At 34.8% G+C, this 18,610-nt stretch overlaps 1 protein-coding gene and 1 non-coding gene across 2 annotated transcripts; both read left to right on the forward strand.

Annotated features, from left to right (window-relative positions):
• The first annotated feature begins 5,658 nt into the window (after nt 1-5,658).
• Nucleotides 5,659-10,864, forward strand: LOC143558866 (uncharacterized). The gene is made up of 8 exons (XM_077047620.1): nt 5,659-5,964; nt 7,204-7,343; nt 7,488-7,587; nt 7,674-7,772; nt 8,386-8,733; nt 9,385-9,477; nt 9,551-9,757; nt 10,585-10,864. The coding sequence occupies exons 1-8, from the start codon at nt 5,659-5,661 to the stop codon at nt 10,843-10,845; spliced, it is 1,554 nt and encodes a 517-aa protein (XP_076903735.1). The 3' UTR covers nt 10,846-10,864.
• A 1,562-nt stretch (nt 10,865-12,426) lies between these two features.
• LOC143558879 (small nucleolar RNA Z107/R87) lies at nt 12,427-12,525 on the forward strand. The gene has a single exon (XR_013139824.1). It is a non-coding gene; the product is annotated as a small nucleolar RNA Z107/R87 (small nucleolar RNA).
• The last annotated feature ends 6,085 nt before the right edge of the window (nt 12,526-18,610 follow it).

Consider the following 18,610-nt stretch of genomic DNA (forward strand, 5'->3'; position numbering starts at 1 on the left):
GTGCGGAACGAGAGTTCAAAACTATCACGCGTAGTTAAATAATATAAGTAGATAAATGTGGGGTTAAATTAAAAAATTGAACGATGTTACAATACAAGACAATTAATGTAAATATAGCATGTAAAGTGGGCGACTAAAGAAATACGAAATATTTGGATAGGTTGACCACACACTTGATTGGCTGAAGTTAGACGCTTGTGGCTTAAATAACCGAGCTATCATGGTTAAGTTGAGGATGAGCGTCAAACATTAGGGGGTGTTTGTTTTTTCTTCAAACATCTTCAAGGAGCTAATGTCTGCAGGCGCGCAGACATTACCCTTGAAGACTGTTTGTTTTTTTTCTTAAAACAGATCTGAAGTTATCTTCTTTCATCTTAAAAGAAAAGCAAGGAAATCTTGCTTAAAACATCTTCACAAAAAAACCCTACTCTTCTCCCTTTGCAGCCACCCTCTCATCCACTGCTCCTACCACCGTCCGCCAACACCACCACCCACCGTACGCCGCCACCACCACCCCCGTACCCCGCCGCCACCGTCCACCACCATCCACCGCCACCACCACCACCACCGTCCACCACCCACCATCCATCACCACCACCGTCCACCACCCACCATCCATCACCACCACCGTCCGCCACCACCACCACCATCCATCACCGCCACCACCACCATCCATCACCCACCACCACCACCATCCATCACCGCCACCACCACCACCATCCATCACCGCCACCACCACCGTCCACCACCCACCATCCATCACCACCACCGTCCACCACCCACCATCCATCACCACCACCGTCCGCCACCACCACCACCATCCATCACCACCACCGTCCACCACCCACCATCCATCACCACCACCATCCATCACCACCACCACCATCCATCACCGCCACCACCACCATCCATCACCCACCACCACCACCATCCATCACCACCACCGTCCACCACCAACCAAAACCATCCATCACCACCACCCATTGTCCACCACCACCATCCACCGCCACTACCCACCGTCCGCCGCCACTACCACCATCCACCACCACCACCTTCCACCACCCACCAAAACCAAATCGGCATGGCAAGCAAAGACTAAAAACTAGATGTAACTTGAATAAATGACTTCTATCTTGTGAGATAAGTTTGACAGTTATGCAGACAGTATCAGCTTATAAAAACAAACAGTCTTATATTTTCAGCTTGCAGATCTTCAGACCACATCTTCAGTTGCAGACATGAAAACAGATGAAATCAGCTTGCAGACAGTTTATGTCTGCAAAAACAAACAGCACCTTATTGGATGCTTTTCTTGCATCACCTATGTTCTAGTGGTCCATTTGATAATATGAGAAATTTACCTTTCAAACATTCTACATTGCAAACAACCCAATTGCATAGATGTTGTGTCAAAGTCTTGTATAACAGTTAAACTCCTTTTAACCATTTATATTTAAGGCTGCCTCTTAACCATTAAGAGGTTATGAGCCATTAAGAGATAGCATCTTAATAAATGTTAAGAGGCTACCAAACAACTCCTAAATTTTTGAAAGCTCAAAAACTTACCATTGCTTCTTAGTTGGACATTAAGTGTTCTTTTGTTTTTGTTTTTGTTTTTTTTTTGTTTTCTTTTTTGGAAAACTTCAAAAGTTCAAACTTTATTTTAGGGATCCTATAGGTAGCAATTTTTTCTTTCCGAACAGAAAGTTGCAGAAGTTTATGTGTGCGCCTGGTTTGCGTGGCACAGACAAAAGAGCTCCCGCGTAGTTTGAAAAAAAACACCACCACCTTAAATGGTCACAAATAATACTTACTATGAAATTATTTGTGATAAATCTCTCTCTGCGTAGCTATACACACGACCTTGATGCGTCAATGTGTAAAACTTCTTTAAACACATTGTCCGTTGTGTGACCATTTAAAATCAAGTTCCACTGAAAGTATAGTCATATATTATTACTGAATCATATACATCCGACACATGTATAATGTGAATTAAAGTTGTATATAATCCTATATAATCTTTTTACATTTAACTCAAAAGTCTTCCAATAAAAGGGTGTATAGTAAATTTAAAAGTTGGAGCCTTATTTTTCTCATATATTTAAACTTTAGAAAAGAGTACAACTAAAAAGCAAGTAGCATTTAAATTTTGTTTGACATGAATAATATAATGGTGATAACTTATCTTCTCAATAAAAAAAATGTGAAGAGGAGTCATTTTCTAGAATTGACAAATGACAATGACGTGGGCTTACATATCTTGAAAACATTTGCAATATTTATTTCTCCTTACCTGCATACATGTACAAAGTATAGAGTAAAGAAAGTAGCTTTTAAATTTTAATTACAATTATATACAAATAATTATGCTAAACCATTCTTTCATAAAATATTTAGACAAAATAGCAAAATACGTCCTTTACGTTTGATCGTTTTTTCAATAGACGCCCTTTAGCAAAAGTAATAGCAGAAAACATCCTTTGCGTTTAAAATCTCTATCACATTACATCCTTTAGTTCTAACCCAGTTAATTTTTCTCATTAAATCCTTGTATATGTGGATATTTTTGTAAATTACCACATTTATTTAATATTTAAAAATAAAAACATAAATAAATACCCTCTCTCTCCTCTGCCCCCTCTCTCTCTCCCATCCACTTCTACTTATTTGAGAAACTCAAGACTCTTGTTCAGGCGACCTAGAGTCAGACCCACCACCATCATCGCACCTGCATACCACACCATCGTCGTCCTCACCAACATTTACCGATGAAAAACGAATCTGAATAAATCATGTTTAGTCGTGCGGTTTAGTTGTGTCTGCCTCTCTCTCTTAAACATCCATCGATCAAAACCCCCCATTCAATTCGAACCGAAACATCCCAGTTCCCCCAATTCATGTCTTTAGTCCCAATTCAGGGTTTCATCGATTCGTTCTAGATTATGCCACTAATTATCGTTTAGATTTGTATACTGATTGATTCGAGATGGACGGAAACAAAGATGAGGCGTTGAAACGCTTACAGATCAGTGGGTCGACATAGGGCAATCAACGCACCGGCGCCGGTTCCGATGAAGGTTTCGTTTGATTGACTCGAGATGGACGCTTACAAAGATGAGGGTTTCATCGCTGGTGCCGGCGCCGGTTCCGATGACGATGTATGACATAGGGCAATCAACCGGGTTGAGGTTGGGACTCGGGTCGAGTTCGGGTTTGGGGTTGGTTACTCAAGAACAAAGTACAAGATTAAGAGAAGAACTATTATGATCTGTTAGGTCGGTATTAGATCAAACATGGTTGTGGTGGTGGTGTAGAGAGCGAAAAGAAGAGAGAGGCAGAGAATATACTATATATATATAGGTTTATATATATATAGGTTAAGTATAAAATGAAAACCTACCTGAGTTGTTAAAACTCTAGAAACCCATTGTCAACCACATGTTTTTAATTAATGTTTAAATCTTGTGGTCCACAATTAAAGTGCATAAAAAATGTAAATATAAATATAACTTTTTTTCTCTCCTGAAAACATATATAAAAATTAGTAAAAAAATGTTAAAAAATAGCAAAACATTTTTTTTATGTTTCGATGTTTTGTATTAAATGTTACAACATATATTACATGTAACAAAAAAAAAAAACGATGTTAGATAGGGTTTTCGCGGGTTTTCACAACTCAAATGGGTTTTCATTTTAACCTTACCCTATATATATATATATATATATAATTCTTTTTTAATTTATTTGTTAAAATGGTTTTTTAGTTATATTTGTGTTTTTATTTTTAATTATTAAATAAATGTAGAAATTTACAAAAATACCCTCATGTGCAAGGCACATGATAGGATTTAATGAGAAAAGTTAACTGGGTTAGGGCTAAAGGACATCTACTGAAAAAACGATCAAACGTAAATGACGTCTTTTGCTATTTTGTCAAATATTTAAGAGTAATCACGTTTGAAAAATAAACGGTTGAGGTACTACATTTCGATATTCTTAAATTTTCTATAAAGTAGCATTTGATACATATGACATTAAAAATTAAATGAATCACTATGCTCAACAAAATGGAGTTACCGATTTCACAGTAAACCTCAATTCTTTAAATACGACAAAACTGTTTATTCACATACCAGCCTTTTTTACCATTAAATTAGTTGGTGATTTAATTTTAAGCGAGCAAGTAATACAAAACATTTTGATTAGGGATTTAAGAATGATTTATTGAAACACCCCCATCAAATGGTTAAATTTTAAAAATAGGATTAAAAGTTGATTATCTTATTACCATAGGAAACTGTACTATACTCTTCTTGTTTTTTTTATTGAGAGAAAAAAAACTATTTAAGACAACTTATATTTTTATTATTTTATGTAATAAAAAACATCTAAACTAGTGATGAGCTTGGTACCGGTACCGAAAATACTTGTTTAGTACGGTACCGACTCCGAAGACTAAAATTTTGGTAAAAAACCAGTACCGTAAGTACCATACCTATATTGATACCCCAGACAATCGATACTGAATTAATATTAACAGTACCTGATTAGTTGGCAGGACCAAGTTAAAATGCAAAGAGAGACAAAAAATGAGAAATGTTAAAAGGATTTGTGGCTACACAAAAAACTCATAAAAAAATCATAACTCAATATATAAAAAAAAAATAAAAAGCCAAAATTTTTACTCCGTCATTCCCGTTCCAAAAAAGGAAAAAAAACGAAGAAAGGACACAACGTCGAGAAAAAAGACACAATGCCGAAAATGAACAAACAACGCAATGATAAATAAAAAAAATAATAGATCGCAAAATATAATACAATGACAAACAAAATATGACACAATGTTGAGTAATATATCACAATATCAAGAAAAAAAGACACAATGCAAAAAAAAAAAGACGTAATCAATGACAAAAATAAACACAAAATACAATGGTAAACAAAAAGACATAGTGATTTTTTTTCTCAGCATTATGTCCTTTTCATGTTTTTTTTAGAACTAGAAAAACGATGAAAACATTTTTATGTTTTTACATTTTTCGTTCTTTTATAAAAATTTGAGTTATGATTTTTTACTTTTTCATTTTTCTTTGAATGTTTTTTTTTTCTTTTGTCACAAATCCTTTTTATTTTTGTCACATTTATATATTGATATCATTTGCTAACGAAGATATAAGAGCATTCTCGATCCGTTCCACATCTCTATCCCTATAATTACACTAAAAAACACTACATTTCTCTCTCATGCTTAATTAAATAGTATTTTTTATACATTTATCATTACAGTTTTCTCTCTCCTCTACTCACAACCAATCCAACAAATATTAAAAAATAAATAGGGAAAACAATGTTTTCTCAAATTTACAAAAAATTACTACATTTCTCTCCCTACCCTATAATTTACACTCACAATCATTCATCACCCCACCCTATAATTTATAAACTTCCCTCACACATTTATAGAGAATAGGATGAGAATGCTCTGAGATAATCAATCCGGAAGTTGTTTAATCGTACCACTTTCTTCTTTCTCGATGCTAGCAGTATAATAACAATAATTAATATTAATAATTAATAATAAATAATAAACCACCTCACCATCATATCATATCATATCAAATCCCATCTGCAGATGCAGAAACCCTTGCCTCCAAAATGCCTCTCTCCGCCGTCTCTCCGCCTCCGTCCTCCGACGACGCCGCCGCCGCCGAACACCGTCTCCGAGAAGCCGAGGATCGTCTGCGCGAAGCAATTGAGGAATTACAACGCCGCCAACGGCGCGCTAAGATGCAGCTACATCCTCCGTGCGATCACGCGGACGAGTCGTGTATAGCGAACGCTATCGGTAATCTCTGTCAAAGCTTTTTGTTGTCGTACGGTGTACGTGTTGGCATTGGAATATTGCTCCGTGCCTTTAAGCTTGCTCGCAGGAAATCCTATTCGTCGCTTCTAGATCTCAAGGTTCATTATTATTATTATTTCTGATTAGGTGATTATGTAGATTAATGTTGTTGTGTTTGAAATGAATTGTTGTATATTATTGCATTTAGTATTTGCTAGGGCATGGTTTGTGGTTTTGAGTCTGTGTGCTATTATTATTATTATTAATTATATTATTATTTATTAATTATATTATTATTTATGATTATGTAATTTCTATAGATTACTTTTGTTGTGTTTAATATGAATTGTTGTATATTGCATTTAGTGTCTCTTAGGGCGTGATTGTGTGTTAGGAAAATTACTTGATTGAAGTCTAATTTTTTTCATAGAACTTGAATTGTATTATCAGGATTCATTTATTGATAGTTGTTTAATGAATGAATAAGTCATCGAGTTTTTACGGTAACACGCCACTTGATTGTAGTAAGCGTGAGGGGACATGAATAATGAGTGGTGTTTTAAAGAAGGAAGCATAATACTGAATGTATATTTTTTAAACATAAATTAGCATTTGTACCATCGCATTGGCATTTCAAATTTAGATTCCCTGTGAACAGATTCTTCTTCCTGAGCCAAAAGAATATGAATTATAGTCTTTATAGTTTGTAACGGGGAGTGGATCCAAGAGGAGGTAGACTCTTATTTGGACTGTTAGACAAAGGGAAACATGGTAGAGAAGCCCAAACTTATGGGCATAACTTGGGCTATTATTGGAGTTAGAAGGGTCATAACAAACCAGCCGGAAAGGTCTCGACGAGCCGGATCATGTGGCAAATCAGCATAGGTCATTTGGTCTAGCTGTTAGACCCAAGTTTCTGGATTTAAAGCGTCATTTTCGTCAATCAAGATGGTTTCATCAATTTTAAACTATTGTTTTTTAAGCCTAAAACGTGCAAATAGTTAATTAACATAATTTACACAAGTATTTATGGTTTTGGTTTCAAGTTTTATCAGTCAATCTGTAATTTCGAAAATTTGGCAAATCTGCCAGTTTCAGAAATCCCTATAATGTGTCAGTTTGTTTATGTGAGACATGGGCTAGACACATATGATTATAGCTCAATAACTGTAAAACAACTGTGGGAGTGTGGGCTGTGTCCGAGGCGATAGAAGTTGCAATTTTATAGGAGAAATGATTATACTGCTTTTGTTTCCTTGGTTACCATATTGTTTGGACACATTATTTTTCATCAGTTCATTTGTTTAGAGCTTTCTTTGAAGCTTATTCTTTGTATTAAGTAGCTGAGTTATTTGCAGCAACTTGTATCGGAGAAGGACTTGATAGTGAGAGAGGAGGCTTGTCGGGTGGGCTTACTTTTTGGAGGTTTTACCGGGTCATATCATGCTCTTAGATGTCTTCTAAGAAAGTGGAGAAAGAAAGAAACACCCTTCAATGTGTAAGTTACTTTGTATATCAAGTAATCACATTCTTGTTTATTGATCCGTTTGGTTTTAATGATAAGTAGTTCTTTGTTTGGAAATATCACAATGTATCTTTCTAGTTCACATATATGACTTTGATAAAGGTTATGATGGAGCAGAATTTTAGCCGGTTCGATTGCAAGTTTGTCTATTCTAGCATTAGATGATTCCAACCGAAGGCGCACACTTGCTTTGTATCTCCTTGCTAGACTCGCTCAGGTGTGTTAACTAACTCACTACAAAACCTATTTTTAGTTATTTAAGAAGCAAATTCATGATGATCTAATCTATTTGCTATTTTACAGTGTGCTTATAATTCTGCAAAATCAAAGAACAAGTTCCACCTTTGGGGAAGCTCATGGAGACATGGGGATTCACTACTCTTTGCTTTATCATGTGCTCAGGTACATGGAAGACATTAGGCCTATAAAATAGCGAGCGTGAACACTTTTTTTTGTTATGCTAACGAATACAAACATATGTCTCGTTCGCTCATTTATGTTTTTGAACATCCGCTAGTGTTTACGTTCGTTAATAATTTTTAGACCATTACAATTTAGTCTACTTTAAATAACTTTTCAGCCCAACACATTGTTTTTCACATTTAACTTTATATAGTTGTAGCTCACTTATGTTTTTCATCTACGTTCAGTTATGTTTGTTTGTTTACGTTCGCGAACTGTTCGTTCATATTGTTAACACGCACATAAACGAACACAAACATGTTCATTTTTTTAACCAACGGACAGGAACATGAAAGCTCCGTTTGTTTAAATGTTCATGTTTGATTGTTCGTTGGGTAAAGTTAAACGAACTAACACAAACATACACCTTTTGTGTTCCTTTGGTTCGTTTAAAGGCCTCCTTTTGAACTAGTAAAGCTAAACCCTCATGCTTATGTAACTATTACAATTCAAATCCTCCTTTTGAACTTGGTGCTTGAGGTTTACATCTTTCTCTATTGAAGTTTTAACAAATGTATTTACATGTATAGTACGTTTTGGTCAACAATTGCAGGTCATGTATGCTTTTGTGATGCGACCAGAGAGTTTGCCAAAGTCATATCAAGATTTTATTCAGAAAACGGGGCCTGTTGCTAAGCCTGTATACAAAGCGGTCAGGGAGTGCTGCAGAGGCTCTCCAGTAGATGTTGCATCACTATCTTCTTACTTATCAACTGTGAAGGGTGCCGATGTTGTTGCTTTGCAAGAGTTCCCTTCTGTCATACCTTGTTCAATTATTCACCCGGGCACCAAATCGTGTTTAACTCACAACGCCTATGCTACATCAAACACGTTTAAGAAAACGTTCCCGCTTTACTTCTCACTCACTTTTGTACCTTTTGTTGTTCTACGTTTACAAAAGGTTAGATTTTCCTTCCACTCATATTTTTGCCCGTTTACTTGCTAGTAGTAAGGGTAGTTTAGTCATTTCATATGCACTTAATTAGAAATCTAACGCTATCCATTTCAAGGCCCGCTCGTGTTGTTACAATTTCACGTAGTCGGGACCATAGATGCAATTTCTCAAAGTTAAGGACCAACATTGCAATGTGGACATACAAAAGGGACCATTGGAGTAATTAACTGTTTTTTTTGTTTTAAATTGGTCAAATAAAAAAATTTAGCTACAGAAGAACAGATCAGATAAGCCCTTTTTATTGCATGCAACCTATTAAATCATTTTTATTCAAAAAACGTTTATTATTGTAGTAATAATATATTTATTTTTTAATCCTAATTCTTTTGTCATTTCTAAAATTGGGCAAAATGTTTGTGGATCAAATAAAAAACGTTAGCTACAGAAGAATAGGTCAAATAAGTATATTTTAAATGCAATACAACCTCCTTAGTCTATTTATTCAATACCAGTACTGCAATATTATATTCATTTTCTAATCATACTTTCATGTTAGTTATAAAATTGAGGCAAAAAAGTTTGCAGGTTAATTAATTTCAGCCTGTACTAAATCTAGTTGAGGATGTCGTTTTCACTTCTCTCATTTCAATTGTTCAGTTTATGGACGCACCATTTAAAACCAGCTGGCATGCTGTCACGGGAGCTGTTCGCACAACAGCGTTTTTGTCTTGTTTTGTAGGAATCTTTCAGGTAACTCATGCTCATATTAGTATTTAAAAGTCATAATATATATGTATTTTACAAATTTAATTTTGTAATGCAGGGAGCAATTTGCTTGCACCGAAAAGTGGCAACACAAGACAACAAGCTTGTGTATTGGTTTGCAGGTGGATTAGCTGCATTATCTGTACTTTTGGAGAAAAAGGGTAGAAGAGGAGAACTTGGATTGTATGTTCTTCCACGTGCTAGCGAGTCTTTGTGGTATATATTAGTCAACCGCCGTATACTTCCAGATATCAAGAATGCTGAGGTACTACTTCTTTTTAACTGGTCAAATGACTTCGGGGGTTGTTTCTTAGTACGCGTTTGGTTGATCCATGGACATTTTTTTTTAATTTTTTTTAACTTTTTGCCTATATTTTGTAAAAGTTTTTAACAAATTTCTGATGTGCTAATTTTGATTACATAAACAATACCATTATAAGTTTTTTTATATTATTTTTTTTATTTTTATTATTGTTTTTTTAACAGGTGAAGTGGTTGAATGTGTATGAAATTGTAAATTTGTAAACGGGTCAACCCGTTTGTGATAAAAACCTGAATGGAATCCACCCATTCATAGTTTGGGTTAAAACCGAACCAAAAACCAAAAAGCTTGGTTTTTTTCTTTTTGAAAGCTGTTTGGTTTTGGCCTTTTGGTTTATAGTTTGTGTTCAGTTTGGTTTAACAATTTGCTTAAAAAAGAAATTGATCCAAAATAATGATTTTGGGCCAAATCTTTTTGTTATATAATAATATAATTGATTAATTATACATTTTGTCTCAAACATTTGGGTTACACTATCTATTAAATTCTTATAAATTACTTAATGTTCAAAATAATTTGGTTCAGTTTTTGGGCTTTAATTACACACAAAACCGAAATTGAACTGAAAGTTTGGTTTTTACGTAAACGTAAAACCAAACCGTCGGTTTTTGTTTGGGCTCGGTTATTCCAGTTGCATGTACAGTGTTCTGAGTTGATGTGGCCAGTTAGACATTAGGCACATATTATGTTAAATTATTGATTATTCTCCATTTAATACCTTTTTAACTTTTATTTCTTTATTATCTCTCTGACAATTGTTTGTATTTTAGGTGGCTTTGTTCTGTGCATGTATGGGTGGAATGATGTACTACTTAGAACACGAACCCGACACCATGTCTCCATTTCTAAGAAGCTTAATCCGCCGGTTTCTCGCCAGCAAAATTAGTAACCCAGGTCCACCATCATCTAGAAATCCATCTTACAACTATTTACACACCCTAGACGCGGTTAAAAACCCGAATTTGCAAAACCAAGAACCCGAATCACAATCTTCGGAAAAATACAATCTTGAATCTATACCGGGACTCTGATTGAACACACGTTTGAGTATGAACAATTAATGATTTATTCACACTTATTACATTGAGATGATTGTTGTATGTTATGCATGTATTGAGTTCTCATAAATGGGACTCTGGTGCTAATTGAATTAGTGGCCTATTTTGATTAACTCTTGTAGGGGTCTTTGTGCAATGGACTGAATGAAGTTCATTTTTTGTAAATATTGAATTTGTTTTAGTTTATGCTATGGTTGCAACTAATTTTGAATTTATGTGTTCATGTTTTATGCATCTTGAGTAGTCATATGATCTACAAACCGTTTGATCTGTTTTCAGTTTCAGTTATGGCTAGTTATTATCTGTCTCTTTTAACCCATTTGCTCGGCAGTAGAGGTGCACAGAAAAACCGGTTCCGTACCCCACCTGGTGGAACTGATCCGGAACCGGTTCCTACCGTATCGGACCCGCGGGTAGGACCATGGATAGGATTTTTCCCGGAGCCATACCCCGGCCCGGCACCGTTGGAACCGAAAATACTCGGTCAAAACCCAACCCCTAACCGAAACCAAAACCTTTTCAAATACCCGACTATACCCGGAACCGTTTTTACTCGTTTCCGGGTTTAAAAAACACCCAATTTGTGCACTTCTACTTGGCAGTGATAAAAGTGTTATAATTAGTGTTTTACCCATAAATAATAGTGTTAAGACAACTAATTCGTGATTTGTAATCGACTTTTCCTCATATTCTCTACACATTTTGAGGTTCAATCTTAGCGTAGTTGAATAAAAGGAAAAAAAGAAAAATGGCTGTAATGTAGTTTAGAGGAGTGTTGCTTGTGGTTAAGATGGTTTAGGGTAGTAAAGAGTACAAATAACATAACACTGCAATTGGTAAAGGTACATGACTGAAGCATCCATTTTTCTCTAAATGAGCTAAACTAAATTTTGAAATTAGAAAACTTGACAAGTACATATATAGAGTTGCGAATATTGATATTTGAACTATAATAACTAATAGTTGACACAATTGTTAACATAAAATTAGCCGTGCATCAAACGAAGTTACGTAAGCACATATATGACATTTATATCTACCAATTTTAAGATGGCGTGTGATGTCTCACACACCAACTTATCTATCATGCGCGTAAATGGACGTTATATGTGTTAGTACGAGACACCTGGTGACAAAAATAGCTGCCACACAAGCTTCTCACTTAATTTCTCATTTTCTTCACCACTAGTGGAAAATTCTATTTCGTACCGATACACACATTTTACATTTCCTAGTGTCCTCTTGCACACCGAAAACTCTGAAGTTTTGGCGACTGATAGCGGAAGTAGCACAATTTTTGTTAAAAAAATCAGCCCTCTTGTGATTAAAAAATTCCCCCATTTCTAAAAATAAAAAAAAAAGAAGAAGAAAAAAACTTAATAATTTCATAATGGGCCGTCCAGAATGAAAGAAACCCTAATTTCATAACCTATGTATACACCCCACACTAAACTCAAGTACCATCATTAATCAATCGCAGCTTTCTCTTTATTTGGTTTTGTGCTTTCAGTTTATTTTATGTATGCTTTGATTTTGTTTTTGTTTGTGAGAGATGATGGCTCGGAATATTCAAGCTCAACAGACCGGAATGCAGGCATCTCTTTATATTCAGAGATCGTTTGCGTGTCGATATTCCCGCTGAACTGAGCCATTTATCTTCTCTCACAGATCAATTTGTTTTTTATAATTTATCAATATTTGGAGGATATTGCGATGAGGATACAAAGCTCCCTCTTCTGATGCAATAAACTCTGCTGGCACCAAATATTAATTATTATTAAAATCCTTCATTCTTTATATGTTGGTTATTTATATTAGATAATGATGATGATGATGAAGCTAAAGATATATTTATATTCCAACACTTGGACTGAGAGATTTGTTCTCACTAGATGTACACCCTGCTTCTGAATCTTGTTTATGGTTTTTAAAACTAAGCTCCCTGGCTTTCAAGGAAACTAATGCGGCTTTTAACCAAATGAAAACTCATTTTTATCAAACCTCACCGGCTCACTAAGAGCATTCTCGTCTAACCCCTTATATTATAATTTAGATAGTGATTCCAGGTTGGTGAGAGAAAATAAAGTGAGTTTTAGTGTAATTTTTGGTGGGTGGGATGGGAATGCTCTAATGATCCATAGTGGTTAACCGCTCTTATGACGTAAGATATTGCTAGTTATTACTTTATTTAGTCCTGTAATGACGCCCCTAACCAGATTGACTTCTTTTGCTTTGAAGTTAACATCAATTCTGGGTTTGAAGGCTGTTGGCAGACAATCTTAGTTCTTGATAATTAACGATGCTTATCATTTTGCATGTTGATCATAACCGGTCTGGTTAATTGTTTGGAACCTTTGGTTTGGTTTCTGCTCGTTTCAAACATTAATTGTTGTTTGCTTGTAAGTTTGAGGTGTCTATTTGGTTAAAGTCATGTTTACCGGTCTGGTTAAGGGCATAAACGGCATTGCTAGGGTCATTACTTTGGTTAAGTTCATAATTGGCTATAACCGGGATTGGTTTTTTTGTAACATTTTGTTTTGTTTAATTAAAAGTTACATTTGTTTGTTTGGATGCTGGTTGGGTAGAATTGGTAGTTTTGTTTAGTAGAATGGACCGGTTGAGTTAGTTTACTATAAAAACCCTTTTTTTTATTCTTTTTTCCAGCCCTACCAATCATTCTTTTACCATTCTTGTTTGACCGGTGTCACCTATTGAATTGGTGAACCAGTTGCCTTTCGGTTCGCTGCTTGTGACAACCCCCAACCCTTATGCCTTAGGAGGGGAACCATGAACATTGTGTGGTGGTATCGGTAGTTATTAAAATAATTTGTAGCCGAATTCTTCATTAGGACCGTTGTTTGTCTTTACAAAAAAAATTGTAAGGAAAAATGATCGGAGTTATAATACATCTTGATTCTTATTTTATAAACTGGGATGAATCCTAATTTACAAAACAAGTTTCTTTGTTCTAGTGATAAATCATTTATCAGCTGGAAGCCCGTAGTTATAATTCATTTGTCTCTAACAAGTCATCTGAAATATGGTTAAAAAATATTTAATTAGTGGGAAATACTGGTTAGTATATTCATTTGTAAATGACACATTTATAGTTAAAACATTTGCATCTGCATGCATACAAATTATGACTCATTGTACACATGAAACAAATAATTAGAACCATTAGATTTTTTAATAGTTTCAAGATGCGTGATTTCTGGGAAGTTTTTATTTGGGCAACCAAAAGTAAATCTGTGTTGGTATCGGAATCAGGGCCACCTGAGCAACCAAAAGCATACTTCACAGTTAAGTGTGCTTTAGTGGAAGTAGTATCAGGATGGGTGACCTCCTGGGAAGTCTTCACATGAGCAACCAAAAACAAATCCGTGAGGCGTGTGACTGTGGTCATATTACTTATTGGCTAACCCTTGTTTAATAAGTAACATGAGTTAAATAAGTAAGCCTTGTATACAAAACCCTATACTGCCAGTAGTAATTATGGGTGAGCAGAAAACTGAAATAAGCGAATTGAAACCGAATTAACCAAAAAAACGGCATCGAAAAAACCGAAGCGTTAACCGAAGGTTAATTTTTTGTTTTTTTGAAAAATTGAAATTTCGGTTTTAATTCGGGTATTCATTTTTAAAAAACTGAATCGAACCGATTGATGATAATAAAGATTATTAAGATGATGAGGAATTGACTAAACTTTTAAGATAAATAAATAAGATGATGAATGAAGATTGAGACAAAACTTTTAATGTTTTTCAATTTTTAAACTTTATTTAGTAATTTTGTATTTGTATAGTTTCACGTAATACGTGCCTATTTTTATTTATTGAATCCAATATGTGTAGACTGTGATACTCTAACACGTTCTTATACAATATTAAAATATGCATTTTCATTTTTAATTTTTTTTTTGAAATGTCAACACATTATTGAAAAAAAAAATGAAAATAACCGAACCGAAACCGAAAAACCGAAAACCAAAAAACCAGAAAACCAAAAACCGAACAGTTTGCATATTTTAATATAACGATTACTTCGGTTTCGGTTTGGGTTTCGCCTAATAACCGAACCCAACCATGCTCAGCCCTTGTAGTAATCATCCCGTAAATCTACAAAGATTTAATCATTGTAATGTAATTAAAATCATTTGAAAATATATTTAAAAACATTTGACTATCTATCATGAGTTTAAAGGTTTAGAAAATCATCATGACAGTATTGGAAAATCAGTTGGCTCACGCAAATGTGAGCTGTGCAAAAAACTCGAATGTTTCATATTGAAAGTTTATAATTAACAAGTCTTCTGTTATTAAGCACCTAGGTTAAGCACAATGTAGTATATCTTAGTATAAACACCAACGATAATTATGAGACTAAAAACTTTACACGATGGCACAATGTTTTACCTTGTTCAGGTAGAGCTTTTTGATTCGCGTATACAAGTTTCTTTCAATCGGAGAGGTACTGTTAAGACCAGTCGGAAAGCTGAATTATGGGACGAAAAATGAATGTCTGGATCTCTAACCTATTTATACTTGAAATTGCGCTAGTTCGCGTAGCGCGAACGAAACCTAAACAATTGGTTCACGGCGCGAAGTAGACCAGGGTTGTCGAATCAGCGCTATCTATGCTACGTGGCAGGCAACGTGTCATCGTTGCGTGACTCTTACGTCGTGTAGCACGAAGGACTTCTTCGCGTTGCGCGAATGTGATATAAGGCTAAATATACATAAATCCCTTGTATATTTAATATAATATTTTATTAGTTTTCATTCGGTTTTTATTAGAATTTGTATATTACTAATTCATTTGAATATTTTAGGTTCTGAGTTATAATCATGTCGAAAAGAGGGCGAAAATAAGTAAAATGGAAGAAGGTCCGTCGCGCGGCACTTTGGGCTCAGTTTTATAGAATCTTCTACAAATATTAAGTCTATAGGCTAAGATTTCTAGAATCTTCTACAAGTATTAAATTTATGGGCCCAGATTTCCAGAATCTTCTACAAATTTTAAGTTTATGGGCCTTGAAAATCTATATAAACACCAATAAACTTAACCTTAATCATAACCCGAATAACCTGAAAGCCACATCCGATTTTAGGGAGTTCCAAGGCCTAGGAGTGCATCTTTTGGAGGCTTGGAATCATTCGGTGGCGTGCTTATCGATCAAGAACGAAGAACCCGGGTTTTATCACCTTTAATCTTTCGTTTCTTTTGTTTTCCACCATGATTTCGTTTTTTATTGTTTTGTTTTATTTTACCATGCTAGGCTAAACTTTAAAGACTGCCTAGGCTTATGATGAACCTTTGTTGATGGTTGATTTTGACTTGGGATTTATTTATCGTTATGGTTTTATGAATTAGTAAAAGGTTTAATTATATTAAATTGATACATATGGATACTTAGGATTATTTGTTGAGTTTTATTATTCCATAGTTGCCTTAATTATTGTTTGTCATTATGATAGGTTGCTATTAGATAATCTACTTTGTGTTTTTGACTATTTTATGATTGATTTCGAATAAGATTATAGGAATAATATTATTTAATTAAATAAACCTAAGTGTGCTGCTAACCTAAATAGCTGTAAGGTGCTAGGTTATTGACAGGTCTTTGTTGACAAGATTGCTAGATTTAGTTATTCGTAAGGAGTCCGTCTAGGTTTGATTGGTTAACTTTGTCTATTGAGTCAATTGAATATATTAAACTGCCTTTGATTTCCACGCTATAAGGTAGGATTTCGTATAAAGGAACTAGTTTGTAATTAATTAGGTGACCGTAAGGAAACTTGATTTTTAATACTGGTGTGCGTTAAAACCTATTAGAAATCCATAGGTGTCTCTTGAGAAGGGTCAGGGGTCTTGTTCGGGTTTTCTCTTACGTGACTATTTTACGATCCCAATCCATAAATAAATAGTCTCCAGGTTAATTGATAACTGAAACTTAGGGGATTCTAGCCTAGGTGGTTCTGAATTAAGTCCAAGTACTATGTTTAGTTGTCTTTACTTTCCTTAATTAGTTTAAATTAGTTTATTAGTAAAACCCCCCTTAAACAAATAATAAATAAATAGTCGTGTCTGTAGTTGAGTCTAATTTAGCTAGTTTGCGTAATTAAAAGAGTCTCGTGGGTTCGATATCCGGACTTACTTAGTTGTATTAGAGTCGACCGGTTCACTTGCCGGTTAGTAGTTTAGTTAAGTTTAAGAGTCTAGAATTTGTTACTTAGTGTCTAGATTAGCGTGCTTTTATATAACTACTTTTAGCAAATCAGAATGACAAAAGAGTTCCTGGATAACTAATAATGCTTCGCGTAGTGCACCATCTAAGCGTCACATTGCGCCCATCGCACTTCACCTAGGCCCGTGCCCGTGCGAGTTGGGTGCTTCGCACCCTTCGCTAGAACCACCGGGCGTGATTTGACACATAAGAATGTTATCATGTGAGCTCTCTTCCTTATGAAGAGCTTACATGTTTTATAATATAACGATGTGGGACAAGAATTCAAAATCTTTTTTATACCATGATGGAAGTCTTCAATTTTCTTTCCTCCATCGACATAGGATGGAATTTTATTTCTTTTTTTTTCTTCATTCTTCCTTTTGCTTGTTTATTTTTTCACTTTTCCTTTTGATTATTTTATTTCTTTACTTTTTCTTTTTGATTGTTTTATGATTTGTTATACTGCCCGATCCGATTATGAAAACATTGCAAATATACCTAAGTTTACTCATCAATATGGCAATTTGTAATCCCAACGGGTTAAGCTAACACATGGTTACTAATTTACTAAAACCTTTAAATCAATAAACATACTTAAATAACTCGATCAATATAAATAAACCCTTCACTTATATTTAAGTATTTCAATATTTATACCAGATGATAAGATGCTAAACAAATCATTATATACGTATATAAATTAACCAAATATACTCGAACCTGTTTAAGTTAATCAAACTGAGCTTGAGTTTAGCTGAGCTCTCATTTACGCATGCTTCAATATATGTGTCATTAGGGGTGTTCAAAATACCCGAACCCGATTAACCCGACCCGACCCGAACCCTAATAAGCTTTTTAGGGTCGGGTTAAACATGGTCAAAAAGTATTAATCGGGTTATTCGGGTTGACCCAAATAACACGAATTGTTAATAGGGTCGGGTTTCGGGTTCGTTTTTAGAAAAAAATCGGGTTTCGGGTTAAGCCGAATAACCCGATTAGTGGTGTTTGTTTGTGTTCATTTGTGTTCGTTTATGTTTGTTTGTGTTCATTTACTCATGTACATATATGTTTATTTACGTCCGTTTATGTTCGTGAACTGTTCATTTAGATTGAATGAATATAAACGAATATGAACATGTTCATTTTTTAAACGAACGAACATGAACACAAATATTTGTTCGACTAAGTGTTCGTGTTCGTTTAAAGTTAAATGAACGAAGACAAACATGCCTTGTACGTGATCGTTTGTAAGGGTATTCATGGTCCGGTTTTAACGGTTTTTAGGACAAACCGTGAGCCAAACCGTTAATAAAAAAAGAAACTGAACCGTTAAGATAAAAAACCGAACCAAACTGAACCGTTACTAACAGTTTGGTTTCATGATTTGGGTGTATATATAAAAAAGTACGAAACAAATTATATTAGTTACAAAAATTCCTTTATTGCATACCATTATGCTACAAAGGATCTGCTCAAGTTTTGAGGTGCTCTCTAAGGTGAAGATGTGTA

This window comes from Bidens hawaiensis, unplaced genomic scaffold (genome assembly GCF_021521415.1).
Source record: "Bidens hawaiensis isolate Kalapana, Puna unplaced genomic scaffold, B.hawaiensis_p1.1 tig00019661_1, whole genome shotgun sequence".
Classification (NCBI taxonomy): domain Eukaryota; kingdom Viridiplantae; phylum Streptophyta; class Magnoliopsida; order Asterales; family Asteraceae; genus Bidens; species Bidens hawaiensis.

Bases quoted from the DNA above. Each gene is read 5' to 3' on its own strand.
- LOC143558866 (XM_077047620.1), top strand. From the start codon at position 5,659: ATGCCTCTCTCCGCCGTCTCTCCGCCTCCGTCCTCCGACGACGCCGCC. The intron at 7,588-7,673 runs GTGTGTTAACTA...GCTATTTTACAG, and splicing joins TCCTTGCTAGACTCGCTCAG to TGTGCTTATAATTCTGCAAA. The intron at 7,773-8,385 runs GTACATGGAAGA...CAACAATTGCAG, and splicing joins TTGCTTTATCATGTGCTCAG to GTCATGTATGCTTTTGTGAT.